The sequence below is a fragment of the Grampus griseus genome (assembly GCF_964374135.1).
Source record: "Grampus griseus genome assembly, chromosome: 14".
Classification (NCBI taxonomy): domain Eukaryota; kingdom Metazoa; phylum Chordata; class Mammalia; order Artiodactyla; family Delphinidae; genus Grampus; species Grampus griseus.
The window spans coordinates 21,135,313-21,154,340 of record NC_139008.1 but is presented as its reverse complement, the minus strand read 5'-3'; the positions used below and the strand labels follow the sequence as shown (position 1 = coordinate 21,154,340).

Sequence of the window (19,028 nt, the reverse complement as noted above, 5' to 3'; positions counted from 1 at the left end):
AATATGAACAGGCCATTGTAGAGTGAGGAGAGAGATGATTGTGTCTTATACTAGCATAGGGTTAGATGGAGCAAAGTGGATGGAATTTAAAATTAAAAAAAAAAACCTCAAGGAATTCTGGGTCTATTTTTTCCCCTTTTGTCTTCTGAATGTTCCTAAATATATTTACAGATACAACCTGAATCAAACCTGAATTTTTCTTTGCTTGAATTAACTACAGGGAGAATGTCTCAGGAACCTAGGACATACTCTCTTTTGCTGTTCCTTTTTCTGAGCCATGGAGTGGCAAGTCATGGAGTTCCAGATTCCCGGCAGGGTAAGTCCTGAGGGAGGAATCATCTGTCATGGTTTCCACACATCTTAGGGAATGGAGTGGGGTTAGATCAGTTTAGGTACATGATGCCGCAAAGTGTTTAGGGATGTGTGTGTGCCTGTGTGTGTGTGTACCCACGTAAGTGTAGAATTTTCAGGATCATTCTGAAAGCGTTTTTCAAACCAAGGTTTTTTCACACTGGCACATATGCTCACAAGTATAATTAAAATTCACTAAAAATTTCCTTCACGAGTAACCTTTTCAGGGGCTCTTTTCTTAATACATATTTGTATTTTTGAGGGTCATCCAGTTCAATTCTATTTATACATTCAATGGCTTTGTTGCAGATTTGCCTCCTTTGTTGCAAAAAATGGCGGTGAGTATCCATTTGATTTTAAACAACATCCCCTGTACTGGAGCTGCCAACTTTTGGATGTTATACTCGACATTATCTCTTTGCCTTTTAGGAAGAAATAATAGATGGAAGCTACCTGAATGGTAATGTCCCTGCTGTCCCTGCTTGTTGCTTCTAAGAATTTCAAACAGAATGTGCCTATGATCTCTCTGGCATGATTCCTTTTTAAGTTGTCTTTTCATTTTATTTCCATTGTAGCCTTGCTGGATCTCATACAGTTTCAAAGGTAACTCATCCTAAAGGGGAGGGGAAGGGGTGGAATAGATTTTTAATAAAAATTCTTAATGGAAGTCTCTTAACTATAAAAAGTAAAATGTACTCATTACAAAAAATATCACCCAATGAACAAGTGTTTTATAATAGATACATTCGTTCAACACAATTTTGGCCCCCTCTGCTCTAGCACAAGAGCTAACATTTACTGACTGCTTACTAGGTAGCAGGTACTATTCTAAGTGCTTTTATGCATAGAAACACATGTCATCTTCCCAAGCCTCCCCCTCCTCCCACCCAAGTAGGCCCTATTGTTACCCCATTGGACAGAATAATGAAACTGAGGCCCAGGGAGGTGATTTAAGGTCACACAGCTGGGAAATGGTGGAGCTGGGGTGTGTATCCGGCAACCTGGCTCCAGGACTCACTGTTACTTTGCTCTCACTGTCACTTTATATTCTGTGTACAGGCTGGTGTTAGATACCAGGGATGTGGAGCAGGGCACTAGATAGTCTTATGGAAAGACAAATATGAACAGATAATTCTAATATAACAAGTACTATGAAGGAGAAATGGGAGCCTTGGGGCCCCGTGACAGGAGCACTGAATTATATTAAAGTACAAGATCTCCATAAACAGTCTTCTCCCTAAGGTAACTCCAGTTGATAGTTTTGGATACATTCTTTCAGGCTAAAATTTTTTATCTATCTATCTGTCTATCCATCTATCTATGTATCTATAAAAAATGTGACTATAAAAGGCCTTCTAACCGTTTAAGGCAGGAAGATTTATCTACTGCCAATTATTCCATCACAGCTGAAAGCAAAAGTCCACCTCACTCCCTTCGTCTGGATGAGTGGCATTCCATTCCATACCATCTGTTTAACATTTCACCTGCTGTTGGATATTTGAGTTGTTTCCAATTTTTGGCTGTTATGAATGAAGTTGTGCATTTTCTATGTGTTGGTCAACGTTTTAAGCACTTTACATGTGTGAACAAATTTAATTCTCACAGTTGTTCGCTGTATTACATAGAAAGGGAAACCGAGGCACAGGAAAATTCAGTAAACTGCCTAAGGCCATACAGTTCAGTGGGAGAGCCAGGATTCAAACCCAGGTTTCGAGCCTACAGTCCTAACTGTGCTATTTCAGCCTCTCATGGTATACAAGGCATCTGTTTTTTAAACTTAATATAGTCAGGACACCTTTCCAAGTCAATCTGTTTGGATTATTAATCTGAGTGGATTGTTATGGGATTTAGAATATAGCACACAGCTTCAAATTGATCATTGTCTTTGAGAGACTGGTATGCAGGCTGATTCCTGGAATTGGAAACTCCCCCTCACTGTGCCAAGGAAACACATCTCCTACCTCTAAGCACAGAGTTCCTAGCATCCCGGCCCATCTTCATTGTCCTTTCTGAACCTCGGTCCCCTGATCACTCAGCTAGTAGGGGAACTGCTCATCCTAGGCGAGCCTGTCACCATGACCTTCTCCTGTCTGTCTTCAACTGAAGCTCCCATGTGTGGACGGCAGACCTGTCCGACAGAGTCGTGGCCTATCTGAATTCACGGAACGTTGCCTTCACCATCCCCAGCCTGCAGGTGTGTATCTGAGACCCGTCCCTATGTTCCCCTCTCAGTGCTCAGGGGTTGCAAAGTCAGGGGCCGGGTAAGTCAGAGAAGTGGGCTAGGTGGAGAGCTAGTCTTCACTTCCACAAAGGAACATGTTCTGTCCAGTGTTTTTAAGCTCCTTTGTCTCTCTTTCATTTTTCCACTTTTGATGGAGACATGGTGTATTAGAGCAGCAGTCCCCAACCTTTTTGGCACCAGGGACCGGTTTCATGGAAGACAGTTTTTCCATGGGTTGGGATCGAGAGGATGGTTTCGGGATGATTCAAGTGCATTACATCTATCGTGCACTTTATTTCTGTTATTATTACATTGTAATATATAATGAAGTAAGTATAGAACTCACCATAATGTTGACAGGAGGCGGAGCTCGGGCGGTAATGCGAGTGATGGGGAGCGGCTGTAAATACAGATGAAGCTTTGCATGCTTGCCCGCCGCTCACCTCCTGCTGTGCGACTTGGTTCCTGTCGGGCCACAGATCGGTAGTGGTCCAAGGTCACGCACTGGTGTTAGAGTATAGGCTGAGCTACTCTAACAAAGAGACCATAGATTGCAGCAGCTCGAACAATTTAGTTTATTTCTGTCTCATATAATAGTCCAGGGCTAGGTGGGAGGTCCAGAGAGGAGAGACAGCTCTACTTCAAAAGGCCATCGAGGGGCCTGGGTTCCTTCTGTCTTGTTGCTTTGTCATCATCTAAGGAGTGGTTGCCCACATGATTGAAACAGCACATCCATTCTCCAACCCAGAGAGGGTGTGGTGGGAAAGAGGAAGTGAAGGCTGAATAGCTTCTCTTTAAGGATGTGACCTGCAAGTTGCACACTTCTTCCTGCTCACGTTTCATTGGCCCACAGTCCACAGTCACATCTTACTGCAGAGGAGCAAGATGAGAGACCATGTACCCAGCTAAAACTTATGGGATTCTGTTCCTAAAATAATTACAAGGGAGTGGACCTTTGGGTATAATTATCAGTCTCCCAATCATGGGTCCAAGAAATATTTTTCTTCCCTTTTAACTCTACTAGAAGAAAAACAGTAGCACAAACATGTAAATGGATGGCAGTGGATATTTGCCTTGGGGAACAATAGGGCCTGGTGGGGACTGCGGTGAATTGGCCAGCACATGCCTCATTAGCATAATCGGTAGCCCAGGGCGTTTTGTTTTGCCTTTACCAATACACTGTGAATAGCACAGAAAATTGAGACAACATTCTTTCAGATTTCAAAGACTATTATTTGATTCAGCAAAGAAGTCATGTCATTGACGAATGAAGTTCTGACATATGTCTTTTTTTGTTTCGGTTTTTACTTACCTTATAGTGAAGATGAAAGTGTCAACCAACATTCATGTGAGAACGACACTCAGAACCCTGGTTGTTATCCATTTACCAGGAACCCGCTAGGTGGAGGTGGCTGGTGGCCTCATGGCATCTGCTTTCTTCGCCATGTTCATCTGTGCAATCTAAAGAGAAGTGATGCCTGCCCTTTCTCTCTAGCAGTAGGGTTTCTCATAAAATGTGTATATTTTAACCTGATTAGGAGCTATACTACCTCTCTTCCTATTTGTATATTCATTTAGTATCTACTTATCCAGCCTCTATTCTCTGCCAGGCACAGTTCTAGACACTGGAGACTCAGGAGAACAGGCGGTCACATTAGTACCCACGTGGGCCTTTCATTCTAAGGGGAGAGACATTGAGTAAACAATCATTGAACTCATTCAGGGCAGAGAATAATGGCTGGCACTTACTGAGAACACTTTACATCATCATTTACTCCTCATGACCTAGGATTCATTCTTACTTACATAGTAAGTTTGACTGTTGTTCCTACCTTTCAGCTGAGAAAACTGAGACCCAGAGATACTGTTGCCCATTTATCAAATAAAAATACAGGTTTCCCAGTTAAATTTGACTTGCAGATGATCAACGAATACATTTTTTTAGTGTAAGTATGTCCCATGCAATATTTGGGATGTACTTACGCTAAAAAATTATTCGTTTATCTGCAAGTCAAATTTAACTGGGCATCTTGTATTTCATCTAACCATCCTAGTTAAGGAACTTGCCCGAGGCCGTACAACTAGTAAGTGGCAAGGTGGGGATTTGCACAAAGGTTATCTGGTGCTAGAGCTCACCTTTGTCCATGATGTCACACTATGCTGCCTTTCTAGAGCACCTCTATTTAAGGAAGATTTAGAAAAGAATTCCCCAGATAGCAGAGGAAATCTCTTTCAGGAGAGGCTGCTGGCCTCTGCCCCTCACCCTGGAGGGGGTGCCACGGGGAGTTCATGCTGCCTGAATTTTGCTCCTGTGCTGGGGGCTTGGAGCATGGGAGAGGGTTTGAGCAGTGCCCATCTGGAAGTAGTAAACTTTCCGGGTAGAGGCCAGCTTCCCTGGACTTGAAACCTCAATCACCTGCAGGGACCAGGCAGGCCATGGGGAAATCAGCTACCTGGAGGGTGGTGAGCCGGAAGAGTAATTACAGTGAGCAGCTGTCCCTCTGCCTGTTGATTATTACACAGAAGGGGATGTATGCCCAGCGTTGCCACATCTTTGTGGTTTCCAAGAAAAGTTGGAAATTTGGATTTTTGTGAGGAATTCCATGAATTTTAAATGTTAGCAGCTCATAAAAAATTTTGGAGCCAATTCAACCAAACGTGTGCAGGCTGCCAGCTTGCGGTCTCTGCAGGGAATTAGGTGGCCTGGCTGGGCTGCTGGCCGTGGTGCTGACCATGTGCTCCTGTCCTGTCCTCACTGACTCTCCTAACGTTCCATATCCAGGCAGTCATGGAACACCACCTGGAACAATGTTTGTACCAGCCCTGGAAACTGCTGGAGGACCTGAGGGGAACCGACGCTCAGCAATTCCGCACTGCCATGAAATGTCTCTTAGAAGACAAGAAGGACCGCTTGGTGAGACTCTCTTGGCATCCTGGGAGCGGAGGACATCCAGGGCCAGTTGGTGTTTGTCGAGTTGAATGGAATTGAGCCTCACTCAGGCCTGGGCCCTTCTTTATCTCTTCCTCTCTCCTTCTCCTTCTGCAAACTCCCTGGGACCTAGGTTTCCTCTCTTACTTTCTCCAAAGTTCAGATGAAGAGCCTTATGAGTCATATGCTTATGAGTACTAAGAAATGAGGGGTACTGAGGAGTCCCAGTAGTTTGACTTCATAAACATCCATGAATGATTACTGTGCACCAGGGGACACTGGATTCAGAGATGAAAGACTGTCTCTGCCCTCAAGGAGCTTATGGTCCAGGGAGACCAAAAAACAGGGACAGAAAATTTCCACAAAATGAGGTTGGTAATGTAAGAGCAAAGAAAAGGCCTCTGAGACCCAGAGAACCCTTGGAATCAGAAAGGTGAGGTGTAGAGGTGGTTTTTTTTTCAGAGGCAGTTGAGTGTGGAGCAGTGTTTTCCAAAGGGTATTGAACCATTTAAACATTTTAATAATCATAAACTTATTTTAATGTCTGTTATTAAAATGCACATCAAAACTGTGAGTTTGGTGGAAATGGAATGTTTCCTTTTGAAATGAATTTAAGTTTTAAAAAGAGTTTAAAGTAAAAATATGAACTAAATAATAGTAGGCAATGCAAAGATATGGCAAAAATGAGGATGGTGGTCTTTGAAAATGCTACTGATCTGTGTTTACTGTGTGTCGGGTATTATTTCCAGGGAACGATCAGCAAGCCGTTTCTGTAAAGGGCCGGAGAGTAAATATTTTAGGCTTTGCAGGCCATACAATCTCTGTCACCACTACTCACCTCTGCCGCTGTAGCATCAAAGCAGCCGTAGATGGCAGGTCAATGCACGGGTGTGGATGTGTTCCAATTAAACTTTATTTGCAGAAACAGACAGTGGGTCAGATTTGATCTGTGGGCCATATTTGCCAACACCGTTCTAAGGGTTTAACAAACCTGGACCTATTGAATTGTCTCCAGGACCTTCTGAAATGAGGATAAATAGACTCTTACCATTTCAATATTCAGATGAGGAAACAGGCTTGGAGAGGTTGAGTAAGTAACCTCGGGTTACACAGCTTGAAAGTGGCAGATCTGAGGTGGGAACCTGGGCTCCTGACTCTAGCTGTGAGCCCTCTGGCATCTGGTGAAGCCCGTGGGCTCCATCTCAGAATAATGTGTTAAAATACAATGGATGACAAAGGAAGCCAATTCTATTGAAATACATTTATCAAAATACATAAGACAAAGTTAAGGGTACAGTAATTTATGTGCTTCTTTAACACATCCAATAACAAGATTTAGTGGCGGGGCTAATAGTTTCTGTAATTTTGAGGAAGTGTTGAGTGTAAGTGAGATTTCAAGACATTTGCAGCAATGGTAGTGAGTTATGAAAGTTTGTGATTTCTAGTGATGACACATCAAAGGTTCTCCTGCCACCTTGCTGGCTTGCTGCCTACATTCATCCCTGAAGGAGATGCCAGGGACCAATTCCATGGCAGTGAAAAGGAGGATGCAGTTTCCCCCCAGTGTTCACAGACGCCCTAATACTATCCGCAGACCCCTGCCCAATAACCCCTAAGTTACACTCTTAGCCGCTGCACTGTTTGGCCCCAACCGGGAATGACGTAAGTTAGGAAACACATGGGCGTGGTGAGAGGTGTGGGCTTGGACTCCATACACTTGTTTCAGATCCCAGCTTTGTGCAGGTTTGGCCTGGTTAACTAGTCTCTCTTTTGTTCTCATCACCTGTAATATTGAGTTAATTATAGCATGTAATGTTTGCTGAGTGTTCACTAGGTACCGGGCACTCTCCATTCATTATCTCCTTCAATTCTTATCTAGATCTAGGAGGTAGGCCCTGATTTTATCTTCATTCAAGAGGAAGAAACTGAGACTTTAAAAATATAAGTGATTTGCTCAGGGACATACACATGTAAGTGGAGGGCCTGGCATCTGAACCTAGGAATGTCTGACCCGCAGACCCATGGGGCTTAACCTATAGGACTGTTGTGAGAATTACAGGAGGTGATGCATGCTTGCTCCATGCTTGACACAGTGCCTGGAGTGTAGTCCATAGGCAGTAAATTGTGGTTGTTGTTTTCGGAGGGTGTGTTGGGTGAAGGACAGAGTCGTGTCCAGTCTGATTGTACCTACACCCTGTCAGTATTCCTGGGGTCTGTGGTTCAAAAGATTCATTCACTCGTTCATTCTAACAGGCTATTTCTCAATGTCTTCTAGGTACCAGGCATCCCACTAGGCACATGGCTTGGGCCCCAGCACTTTCCTGGCTCAACCTCAGCTACACACTGGAATCAGATGCCCGGGCTCCACCAGAGACCAGTTAAACCAGGCTCCATACAGTGGTGCTGGGGATCACCTCCCTAGTGATTCTGATGTGTAGCCAAGATTGAGATCCACTGGCTTGGAGGAAAGATAGGCCCATAAGCATCTCTAATGCATCATGGAGTTTGGTTCAAGATGCTGTTGGGAGCCCAGAGTGCAGGGAGATTTGGATTGACTTAAGTAGGACATCAGAGAAGACTTCACCAATGAAATGACAACTGAGCTTGGCCTTAAAGGATCAGCTGGATTTCTCTGGGAGAAGGAGGTGGAGAGGGGATGCCAGTTAGAGCAAGGGCCTGGGGTGTGACAGTCATGGTGTATCTGGAGAATGACAAGGTGCCTAGTGTGGGTGAAGCAGGTGAAGGCCTTGACTTTGTTCTTTAGATGATGGAAAGGTCTAGAAGATTTGACATAGCAGCATGGTGTTTAACAGTGGTCCTGAATTTCACCACTGCTGCTAAGTGTGGTCTCTCCCAGTGTTTCCAAATCAAGAGGCAGCTCTCAAGACAAGCCTAACTTCTATCATTCCTGTAGGAGCTGGATGACATCACTGTTGACTTGGGAGAGATTCGGAAACAAGCCTTGCAGAGCCCGGGCGTGAACCGCAGCCTGTTTCTCATCACGCTGGAGAGGTGTTTCCAGGTGCTGAACCCCCTGGAGTGTGTGGAGATCCTGGGCAGGGTGCTAAGGGGCTCCTCAGGCCACTTTCTCCAGCCGGATATCACGGAGAGGCTCCCCCGGGACCTGCGTGAAGATGCCTTCAAGAACTTGTGAGTGACCCCCTGCCCCCCCCGAGTCTGTCCTGAGAAGTCAAGGAGGTAACGCATGAGGGAGGGGAGAAGGCAAGTGGGGACAGGTTAATATTCGAGGTCAGTTTAGAGATGGTTTGATTAAAACAGAGTCTCCCAAATTTTAGTCATTCTGGTATCATCCTCACAATTTTTCCATACCTATATACCACCTGTATTATTATTAGTTCGTGTTTTTTAAAAATAGATTCATTCTATTTACTTAAAATATCTATTTTAAAAGTAAATATGGGACTTCCCTTGTGGCGCAGTGGTTAATAATCCGCCTGCCAATGCAGGAGACATGGGTCCGATCTCTGGCCCGGGAAGATCCCACATGCTGCGGAGCAGCTAAGCCTGTATCCCACAACTACTGGGCCTGTGCTCTAGAGCCCGCGAGCCACAACTACTGAGCCCACGTGCTGCAACTACTGAAGCCCACGTGCCTGTGCTCTGCAACAAGAGAAGCCACTGCAATGAGAATCTTGTGCACCACAGCAACGAGTAGCCCCTGCTTGCCGCAACTAGAGAAAGCCCGCACACAGCAACGAAGACCCAATGCAGCCAAAAATAAATAAATGAATTTACTTTTAAAAAAGTAAATATGATACACACGACTGTATATAAAAAAGATAACTAACAAGGACTTACTGTATAGCACAGGGTACTATACTCAATATTTTGTAACAACCTATAAGGGAGAAGAATCTGAAAAAAATAGGTACATATGTATGTATAACAATCACTTTGCTGTACACCTGAAACTAACACAACATTGTAAATAAACTATACTTCATAAAAAATAAGTAAATAAATTTTAAAAAGTAAAGGGCTTCCCTGGTGACGCAGTGGTTGAGAGTCCGCCTGCTGATGCAGGGGACACGGGTTCGTGCCCCGGTCCGGGAAGATCCCACATGCCGCAGAGCGGCTGGGCCTGTGAGCCATGGCCGGTGAGCCTGCGCGTCCGGAGCCTGTGCTCCGCAACGGGAGAGGCCACAACAGTGAGAGGCCCGCGTACCGCAAAAAAAAAAAAAGTAAATATGGTATAATTACTGTAAATGGGAAACCAGTATCATTTGTCTTAAGTAATCATAAAAATAAATACAGTATAAAAAACAAACCAGTGTCATTAAATCCTAGCTAGATATGTTGTTCTGAGCCTAGGACCTGTTCCCTTGGTTAAAAAAGGAGCTGAGTGTGTATTGAAGACTCTCTAGCACTAAAGTGAGACTTCCACCTTGAGAGTCAGCAGGACTGACAGACACAGTTGGATCCAGAAGCTCAAATTACGTCATCAGGAACATCTCTGGCTTTTTATCTCTCAGCTCTGCCCTCCTCTGTGTTGGCCTCACTCCCAGGCGGGCTCTCTCCACGAGGGAGCATGGGCACAGTTCCAAGTAGAGTCCTATACCTGATTCTCATTGGTCCACACTGGGTCATGTGCCCATTCTTCTTTTTTTTTTTTTGGCTGCGTCACTCAGCATGTGGAATCTTAGTTCCTCAACCAGGAGGGATCAAACCCACGCCCCCTGCAGTGGAAGCGTGGAGTCCCAACCACTGGGCCACCAGTGAGGTCCCCATGTCCCCATTCTTGAGCCGGTCACTGTGGCCAATGGGATCTTATATGCTGAATGGCTTAGATGTGGGTCACAGTCCCACCCAAATGACATGGATCAAGATGGGGACATGGGGACTTCGCTGGTGGCCCAGACAAGTGTTGAGAAGAGGGAGGAGTGGACACTTGACAGTCAAAACTCACAGCTGGCCAGCACAGAACTCTATGTAAACCCTGACAAGAGCCTGGGAGAAGGTTACAAGCCTTACAGAGAGAAAGACAACAGATCAATACAGAGAGAACCTTGCCCGACACCAGATTCTCATCATGACCTGGGAGTCCAGAATATGGCCCCATTTCCCGTCTTGATGAGCATCATTTAATCCAACCTCTTCTTTCGCAGATGAAGAAACTGAAGCCCAAAGAGAGGACAGCGTCCCTTGAAGTGACCCCCTGGGGCTTGACTTAATTTGAACTCAAGCCAGTTCTTCTGAATCTCAGTTGGTTTTTTTTTGTTTTTTTTTGCGGTACGCGGGCCTCTTACTGTTGTGGCCTCTCCTGTTGCGGAGCACAGGCTCCGGACGCGCAGGCTCAGCGGCCATGGCTCACGGGCCCAGCCGCTCCGCAGCATGTGGAATCTTTCCGGACCGGGGCATGAACCCGTGTCCCCTGCATCAGCAGGCGGACTCTCAACCACTGCGCCACCAGGGAAGCCCTGAACCTCAGTTTTGACCTTTTCCTACTCTACCCTCCCATCCCCTTCTCCTTGTGAGGATGATGTCATTAAGGCCCACCCCCCATTCTTCAAATGAGGAAACTGAGGCACAGAGAGATTGTATAACTTGCTGTAGGTCAGACTGCTAGGGAATGATAGAGCCAGCATTTTTACAAATGGGCAAACTTTCCCTTAAATAATGTAAACATCGTTTTTTCAGAATTATATCTATCTCCTGTCCCTTTCACGTACTGTGCTGTTCTGAAAAACAAAACAACAACCCAATAAAGACAGAGAGAGAGAAAGAGAGAGAAAGAAGAAGAGGAAGAATAAGAACCAGGAGAAGAGGAGAAAGGGGGAAAAAAAACAACCGAGGAGAAGGAGGAAGAGAGGAGAAGAAGAAGAAAAGAAAGATACGGCAAGAAGATATTAAGATAGATTTAAGGGAAAGTTTGCCTCTTCATATATGAAATGACGGGGAGAGTGGTGAGGATAAACTTTAAGCTTAGAAAAGGGCAGATGGGTCATTTGGTGAATTGATTTTCAGTGGTGGTGGGTGGAGGTGAGGGAAGTCTTCCAGGATGAGTAGACTCAGCTATTTTGCAGGTATGAACTGGAGGGGTGATCAGTGCCAAATGCTGTGAAAGGTCAAGTCATATTTGGACCAAATGGGACTGCTGGGTATGGTGACAAGGAGCTCATTCAGGACTTGGGCCACAAGGAGTGGTGTGTTGATGAAGAAACCAGACGTCAGTGTCTTAAAAAGTGACCAAGACACTTTACGCCCATCAGGATATCTGTAATCAAAATGTCAGATAATAACAAGTGTTGACAATGACGTGGAGAAATCAGAACCCTCAGACACTGTTGGTGAGAAAGTGAAGTGGTACAGCTACTTTGGAAAATAGTCTGGAGTTCCTCAAAAGGTTAAGCATAGAGTTGCCATCTAACCCCGCAACTCCACTCCTGGGTCTATTCCCAAGAAAAATGAAATGTGTCACACAAACACTTACACATGAATGTTTACAGCAGCGTTATTTATAATAGACAAAAGGGGGAAACAACCCGTGTCCATCAACTGATGAACAGATAAACAAAATGTGGTATATTTGTACAACGGAACAGAATTTGGCCATAAAAAAATGAATTACTGATGCATGTTCCAACATGCATGAACCTTGAAGTCATCATGCCAAGTGAAAGAGGCCAGATACAAAAGTGACATATTATATGATTGCATTTATCGGAAATATCCAGAAGACGTAAATCTATAAAGATAGAAAGTAGATTAGTGGTTTCTAGGAGGTGGGATGACTAGAAGTTCTGGGGTGATAGCTAAAAGGTAGGAGGTTTCTTTTTGAGGTACTTTAAAGGGTTCTAAAATTGATTGTGGTGACGGTTGTACAAGTCTGAATATACTGAAAACCACTGAGCTGTATACTTTGTAAGGTATAAGTTATATCTGAATAAAACTGTTACCAAAAAAAAAAAAGGACCTGGTGGTGAGGAAGTGAAGAACAGTCTTTGGAAGGTATTTAACTGTGATGGGAAGAGGAGAAACAGGAAAATCACTACATCTGTAGCAAGGGAGTGGGAAGAACTTTTAACCAAAGATAGCTTTGTATACTTTTGTTGTTTGGACCCTGCCTGAAGGCCTTCATATTTGTTCCTTAATTGACACCTATGTGTATGTCATGTAGGTCTGTGGTGTTCAAAGATCTCTACGACCAAACCTCGGCCCATTCCCAGAGGGCTGTCTACTCCTGGATGACTGGGATTTTGCAGACATCTTCCAATGGCACTGGTGAGCCCAGGCTTTGAGGTGGGAACACTTTTTAGGGGGAGTCCATCCTTAAAAGTGATGCTTCATCTCTGAAGATCGGGATTTGATTTCATTGCCACTTAAGATTTTTAGCTCCCTCAGCTTCCAAAAAGTGTTTGCTGTGGTTTATGGAAAAACCACATACCCCATTTCATCAGTGCATTTTCCACACGCTGAAGTCTTGAAGTCAGCATCATCTGTATCTTACAATCAACACCGTGTCCAAGTTTAGCTTCTTAGTGGAACGTAAATAATGCTGGCACCTTAGATTCCATGAAAACTTGCTGTACTGCGCAGCATGCGGGATCTTAGTGCCCAGGGATCGAACCCTGTAGTGGAAGCGAGGAGTCTTAACCACTGGACCGCCAGGGAAGTCCCTCAATGAAAACTTTTAGAATCAGGTTACAAGTTCAAAATCTGTGTTAAAAATCTGTATCAAAGTGGGACAAAATAGTTTTTTTTTGTTTTGCCGTACGCGGGCCTCTCACTGTTGTGGCCTCTCCCGTTGCGGTGCACAGGTTCCAGACGTGCAGGCTCAGCGGCCATGACTCATGGAACCAGCTGCTCCGCGGCATGTGGGTTCTTCCCAGACCGGGGCACAAACCCGCGTGCCCTGCATCGGCAGGTGGACTCTCAACCACTGCGCCACCAGGGAAGCCCAAAATAGTTTTTTTAAAAGAAAATATAGGCAATAAAGCACAGGAATTTAGTGCTAAGCTTCCTGCAACCGAAGCAGCAATAGGTCAGGAGTAATTTATTTGGCAGATGTTTGTTAAAAACCTACTATTTTCTAGAGCAGTGGAATTCATAGAGACAGAAAGTAGAGTGGTGGTTGCCAGGGGCCAGAGGGAGGAAGGAGTGGGGAGTTACTATTTAATGAGTACAGAATTCCAGTTTTGCAAGATGAAAAAGCTCTGGAAATGGATGGTGGTGCTGGTTGCATAGCAAAGTGAATGTACTTAATGCCACCGAACTGTATACTTAAAAGTAGTTAAGGGGCTTCCCTGGTGGCACAGTGGTTGAAAGTCCGCCTGCTGATGCAGGGGACGCGGGTTTGTGCCCCTTTCCGGGAGGGTCCCACGTGCCGCGGAGCGGCTGGGCCCGTGAGCCATGGCCGCTGGGCCTGCGCGTCCGGAGCCTGTGCTCCGCAACGCGAGAGACCACAACTGTGAGAGGCCCGCGTATCATAAAAAAAAAAAAAAAAAAGTAGTTAAGATTGTAAATTTTATGTTACGTGTATTTTACTGCAATTGAAAAAAAAGGAGAGAGAATGGCTATGTAGATTAGTAACGCAAACAATTTCACAGGTAGCTTCAACTTGTTGAATCTTTAATGTTAGTGATGTAAAGACAATAAACTTTTTAAACACCTAAAAAGAGCCTACTATGTGTCAGCCACTGGAGATACAAAGGAAAGGAAGACTAAGTCTTTGTTCTCATGGAGCTATAATTTTATTGTGGGAGAGTAGGTGGAGAAAACTTGTAAGCAAGTAAATAAAGAGAGATAGAGAGAGAGGGAGGACACAAATACCGGTAACTGCTCTGCAGAAAATAAAAGGGATCAATGCCATGGAAAGGGTTACTGCTTTAGCCTAGAACAGGGCTTGGCAAGTGTTTTCTGTAAAGGGCCAGAGTAAATTTATAGGCTTTGTGGCCCTACAGTCTCTGTCTCAACTATCCGACGCTGATGTTGTAGCACAAAAGCAGCTCTAGACAGCAGATAAATAGGCTTGGCTGTGTCCCAAGAGAACCTTATTTATGGACACTGACATTTGAATTTCATGTGATTTTCATGTGTCAGAAAATATTCGTCTTCTTTTGATTTTCCCTCAATCATTGAAAAATGTAAAAACCGGGAACTTCCCTGGTGGCGCAGTGGTTGGGACTCCGCGCTCCCAATGCAGGGGGCCCGGGTTCGATCCCTGATCGGGGAACTGGATCCCACATGCACGCCGCAGCTAGGAGTTTGAATGCTGCAACTGAGGAGCTGGCAAGCCTCAACTAAGGAGCCCACGAACCGTAACTAAGACCCGGCACAGCCAAATAAATATTTTTTAAAAATGTAAAAACCAAGCTCGAAGGTGGGCTGGGTTTGGTCCACGGGCTGTAGTTTCTGACTGCTGGCTAAGGAGGCAGAGCAGAGCTCTCTGGGCAGGTGACATTTGGATTGAGACCAAAATGAGAAATGGGATCAGACATGCGAGGCTCTGGAGGAAGAGCATTCCAGGCAGGGGAAGCAGCAAATACAAAGCCTCCGAGGTGGGAATGAGCTGCGTGTGTGTGGGAAACAGAGAAAGCTGGTGGCGGTGAAGTGTAGGGAGTGCCAATCAATCCTTTTCCTGGAATTCAGCTCTGAAGTTTGTATATAAGAAGCATTAAACAATGGAATAAATGTCTTGCATGGGCAGCAGAATTCCCTCTGCCTGATGCCTAGTGGTAGCCTCCAAAAAACTGAATCTCACACTAAGTGACCCTGAGAAATTCACTCAACTCACCCTCCAGACTCTAGACTTCCCTTAAGTCCTTGTTGCCGGAATTTAGTTGGAGACAGACTCTCCTAAAATTTCTATATGATACGTTTCATTATTAAGCTAAGTGAATTGAAATGAATTCTATTTGGACTTTAAACTTTTTTTTCATGAAGTTCCTTGAGGTAACTGGAAATACTTTGGGTGTCAAAACTATCCCAAGTTTGGGGATCATTGGTCTGCAGAAATACAGTTCATGCTTAATAATTAATTAGAGGGACTTCCCTGGTGGCACAGTGGTTGAGAATCCGCCTGCCAATGTAGGGGACACGGGTTCGAGCCCCGGTCCGGGAAGATCCCACGTGCCGCGGAGCTACTGAGCCCGCGTGCCGCGACCACTGAGCCCATGAGCCACAACTACTGAAGCCCATGCGCCTAGAGCCTGTACTCTGCAACAAGAGAAGCCACCGCAATGAGAAGCCTGTGCACCGCAACAAAGAGTAGCCCCCGCTCGCCGCAACTAGAGAAAGCTCGTGTGTGGCAACGAAACCCAACGCAGCCAAAAAAAAAATTAATTAGAAATGAACAACTCAGCTTGGTTCTTGGTGAATTTAGCCTTCCAGGGCCACCCTTTCTTCTAATAACCAAGTCAAGTGTGCAGAGTCCCCATCGAGAGGATCACAGGTGTTTACCTGTGCGCACCACAACAGCTCTGATTCCTGGGCTGGGGGAGGACAGCCTCTTGTCCCTGTGACTTGGCCCAGGCACCAGCGGACTTCACTGTCTCCTCTGGGCCTCAGCCATTGCCCACGGCCTGCTGCAGCAGCTCTTGGGGACTGATTCACTGCACCCTATAACGGCTCCTGCTTTTTTCATTTCCCCAAAATGCTACCAATGCAATGGTGTTCTGTGTAAATCTTTTACTGGAGGATTAGGGGCAATGGCAGCCAATTCTAGTTCACTGAAACTTGAAGTTGGATCCTGGCCACGATTGTTCTTAAAGCCCCACTGACATTTGCTGATGGGGAATTTCAAATGCCTGAACGGAATTATAGAGTCCTCTGGGAATTGAGAGAAGGGAGAACACTGCTGCTGGCTGAGGAGATGAGAGAAGGCTTTAAGAAAGGAAACACTTGGAAGCTGAAGAGTTAGGGGAAAGGCATTCTAGCTGATGAGACGGGCCCAAGAGAGTAAAGATTTGGAGACCATGTGGGGTGCATAAGGTTTGGCTCGTGTACATGGTGATAATAAGGAAGATAAGGATTGTTACTGGTAGTAATAAAAGAGTCAAATATATTTCAAGTTAGTAGCTAACTAAAAATAAAACTGTATTTTGTGGTCTTAAGTATTAAAAAAATAATCTGCATTTCTAACAAGTTCCCAGGTGATACAGAGTCTGCTGGTTCAAGGGCCGCTCTATTGAGTAACGAAGTGGTGGACGTCTGTCATTGCCTGTGTGTAGTGTAGCATCTCATAAGTAGGGGGCTCTCAAAAGATGGTTGTGGAATGAAGTAATAAATGCAGAGAGGAGTCCTGACATCAAAGATCTTTTGACTATCATATACCAGTGCACAGTCTTTTATTAATTTTTACTTATTTGTCCACTTATTTATTTTTTGCAGATGACTCTGTTTCATGGGTCAGTGCAGAAAACTTATGGATTTTGGGCAGATATATGGTTCACCTATCCTTTGAAGAAATTATGAATATTAGTCCTATAGAAGTAAGTTGGAAAAGTTCATTTCCACGTTCCCATCACTAATACTTCTGGGGTAAGGTGTATTCTAAACCTCTCACGTTTAGCCAGCTAGTCAAGGTGCCCTGGGAAATGAACACCCACCTCAGCTCAACATAACTTGAGCATCTAAAGAAAATTCCTGGAATAAGACCTCCAGCAGTCAGTCATTGGATTGTGTTCTAGTGTAGAAAAGCTAAGAAAAGAAAAAGGATTGTGGACCGTTAAGATAGCTCTGATGTGAAAAAACATGATCTATAAATGTTGGCTACGCACCAGAAATCATTTAAGGGTATTTTTGTACTCAAGAAAGGCCAAGGACGATAACTGTAGAGTTTCCGGTCCTTGGAAGCACGAACGCAAATGAAAAGCGATGTGGATTAATAGCTACTTCAGCATGTGTGATGATTGGATTTTAACTCTAGAGTTTACAGTGGAGAAATACACATATTCGAGGTTACCTAACTCACCCGTCAGGTGTCTTTCTCCTTCTGATTTTGGCTCGATGACACTAAAATCCCTGGGGTAGCATGATTTTAGAATGCAGCCTCCCAAGAATGCTGCCGACAGGGAGGCATTCGTAAGCAGTTTGGGGCTTGCCACCAGTTTTTATCCTGTGTGCCCTCACTCTCTGCTGGCCAGTGAGAGAAGTGTTCACATCAAATGACTGGCTTGTTCAAGGACCGATTGACCCAACAATATCTGGTTGTTGTGAAACCAGAGGCAGAACGAGGTTTCTCTTTTTACCTGGGAGGCTGGAAATATTTCAAATGTCTCTCAATTTTATAATTCCCAGTTATAAAATTCCATTTTACTCTCCAGAAGAAGTTGAGTGAATTTCAGGAAGTCGATAGAGGTTAAATTCTTAGGAAACTGGGCCCCTAGCGGGGAATTTCTGAGATTCAGATGCCATTTGCACCATTTCTTCATCTTCTAAAAATGTAGAGAAGAGAGGTGAAGCCATAGAGTGCCAATGCTACGAGGGAATTTCATATGGACGAAGAGTACAATTCTTGAGGGAGAGAAAACTTTTTGAGACCTTTAAGCGCAGAATAACCATGCGTTGAAATATTGGAGACTTCAATGCAAAAAAGTGAACAAGAATAGAAAGAATCTGAATAGCATATTTAATAAAGTTGAATATATGATATATATTTGCATTATGTAGGTGTGTTATATATTACGTAAACATACATTTACATATATATTATATACATATATTCAGCTTTGTATCTTACAAAGAGAACACACTCTTTTTTATCACCTGAGGGTCATTTATAAACTGACTCATCTATTAAAAAAATTCCGATTCCCCAAAACAAACAATTTATGGACCATATTCTCTGACCTCAATAAAGCAAATCTAGAAATAAATGTGCTAATATTAGCTTTAAAAAAGTTCAACTGCTCAGATAGTAAAAACAAACAAAAAACTTTCCTAAATAACAGTTGGATTGAAGAGGAAACTAAAGCAGCAGTTACAGACCATTAAGAAATCAATGACACCTATGGTTACCAAAGGGGAGGGGGGTGGGAGGCATAAATTAGGAGTTTGGGATTAGCAGATACAAGTTACTATATATAAAATAGATAAACCACAAGGTCCTACTGTATAGCACAGGGAACTGTATTCAATGTCTTGTAATAAACTATTATGGGGAAAAAGAGAAATCAATGAAAATGAGGCATGGGCACCTCCAAGTGCCAAGAGTAGGGCACAGCACAGACCAGCAGGGCGGGGCTGCACGGGCGCACTTCATCTCTCCACACTGACCTTCCTGTCCTTGTCCACCAGATTGGGCTGTTTATCAGCTATGACAACGCCACCAAGCAGCTGGACACGGTTTATGACATCACACCTGAACTGGCCCAGGCATTTCTGGAGAGAATCAGCTCCTCCAACTTTGATGTGAGGAATACCTCTACCATCCACAGGCAAGGGGCGTGGGCGTTGGGCCCTTGGAGCTGTTTCCCAAGATGCCATCTAAGCATCAGCTTCCTCTGAGCAGCAAAAGACCCGGGGAGGAAAGGGAGGTGGCTGGTCCATGTCTTTGGAGAGTTCCAT

The 19,028-nt window shown here is 44.4% G+C and overlaps 1 protein-coding gene across 1 annotated transcript in view; it reads left to right on the top strand.

Annotated features, from left to right (window-relative positions):
• Positions 1 to 225: 225 nt before the first annotated feature.
• The window catches only part of OTOA (otoancorin), a gene marked incomplete at both ends in the record, with an annotated part of 59,881 nt that continues 41,078 nt past the window's right edge, over positions 226 to 19,028 (top strand). The window contains 10 exons of the mRNA XM_082671269.1: positions 226 to 316; positions 661 to 689; positions 781 to 811; positions 927 to 954; positions 2,458 to 2,545; positions 5,355 to 5,486; positions 8,416 to 8,651; positions 12,640 to 12,743; positions 16,851 to 16,951; positions 18,759 to 18,907. Coding sequence (XP_082527395.1) covers positions 226 to 316; positions 661 to 689; positions 781 to 811; positions 927 to 954; positions 2,458 to 2,545; positions 5,355 to 5,486; positions 8,416 to 8,651; positions 12,640 to 12,743; positions 16,851 to 16,951; positions 18,759 to 18,907 — 989 coding nt within the window. The remainder of the gene's footprint in view (positions 317 to 660; positions 690 to 780; positions 812 to 926; positions 955 to 2,457; positions 2,546 to 5,354; positions 5,487 to 8,415; positions 8,652 to 12,639; positions 12,744 to 16,850; positions 16,952 to 18,758; positions 18,908 to 19,028) is intronic.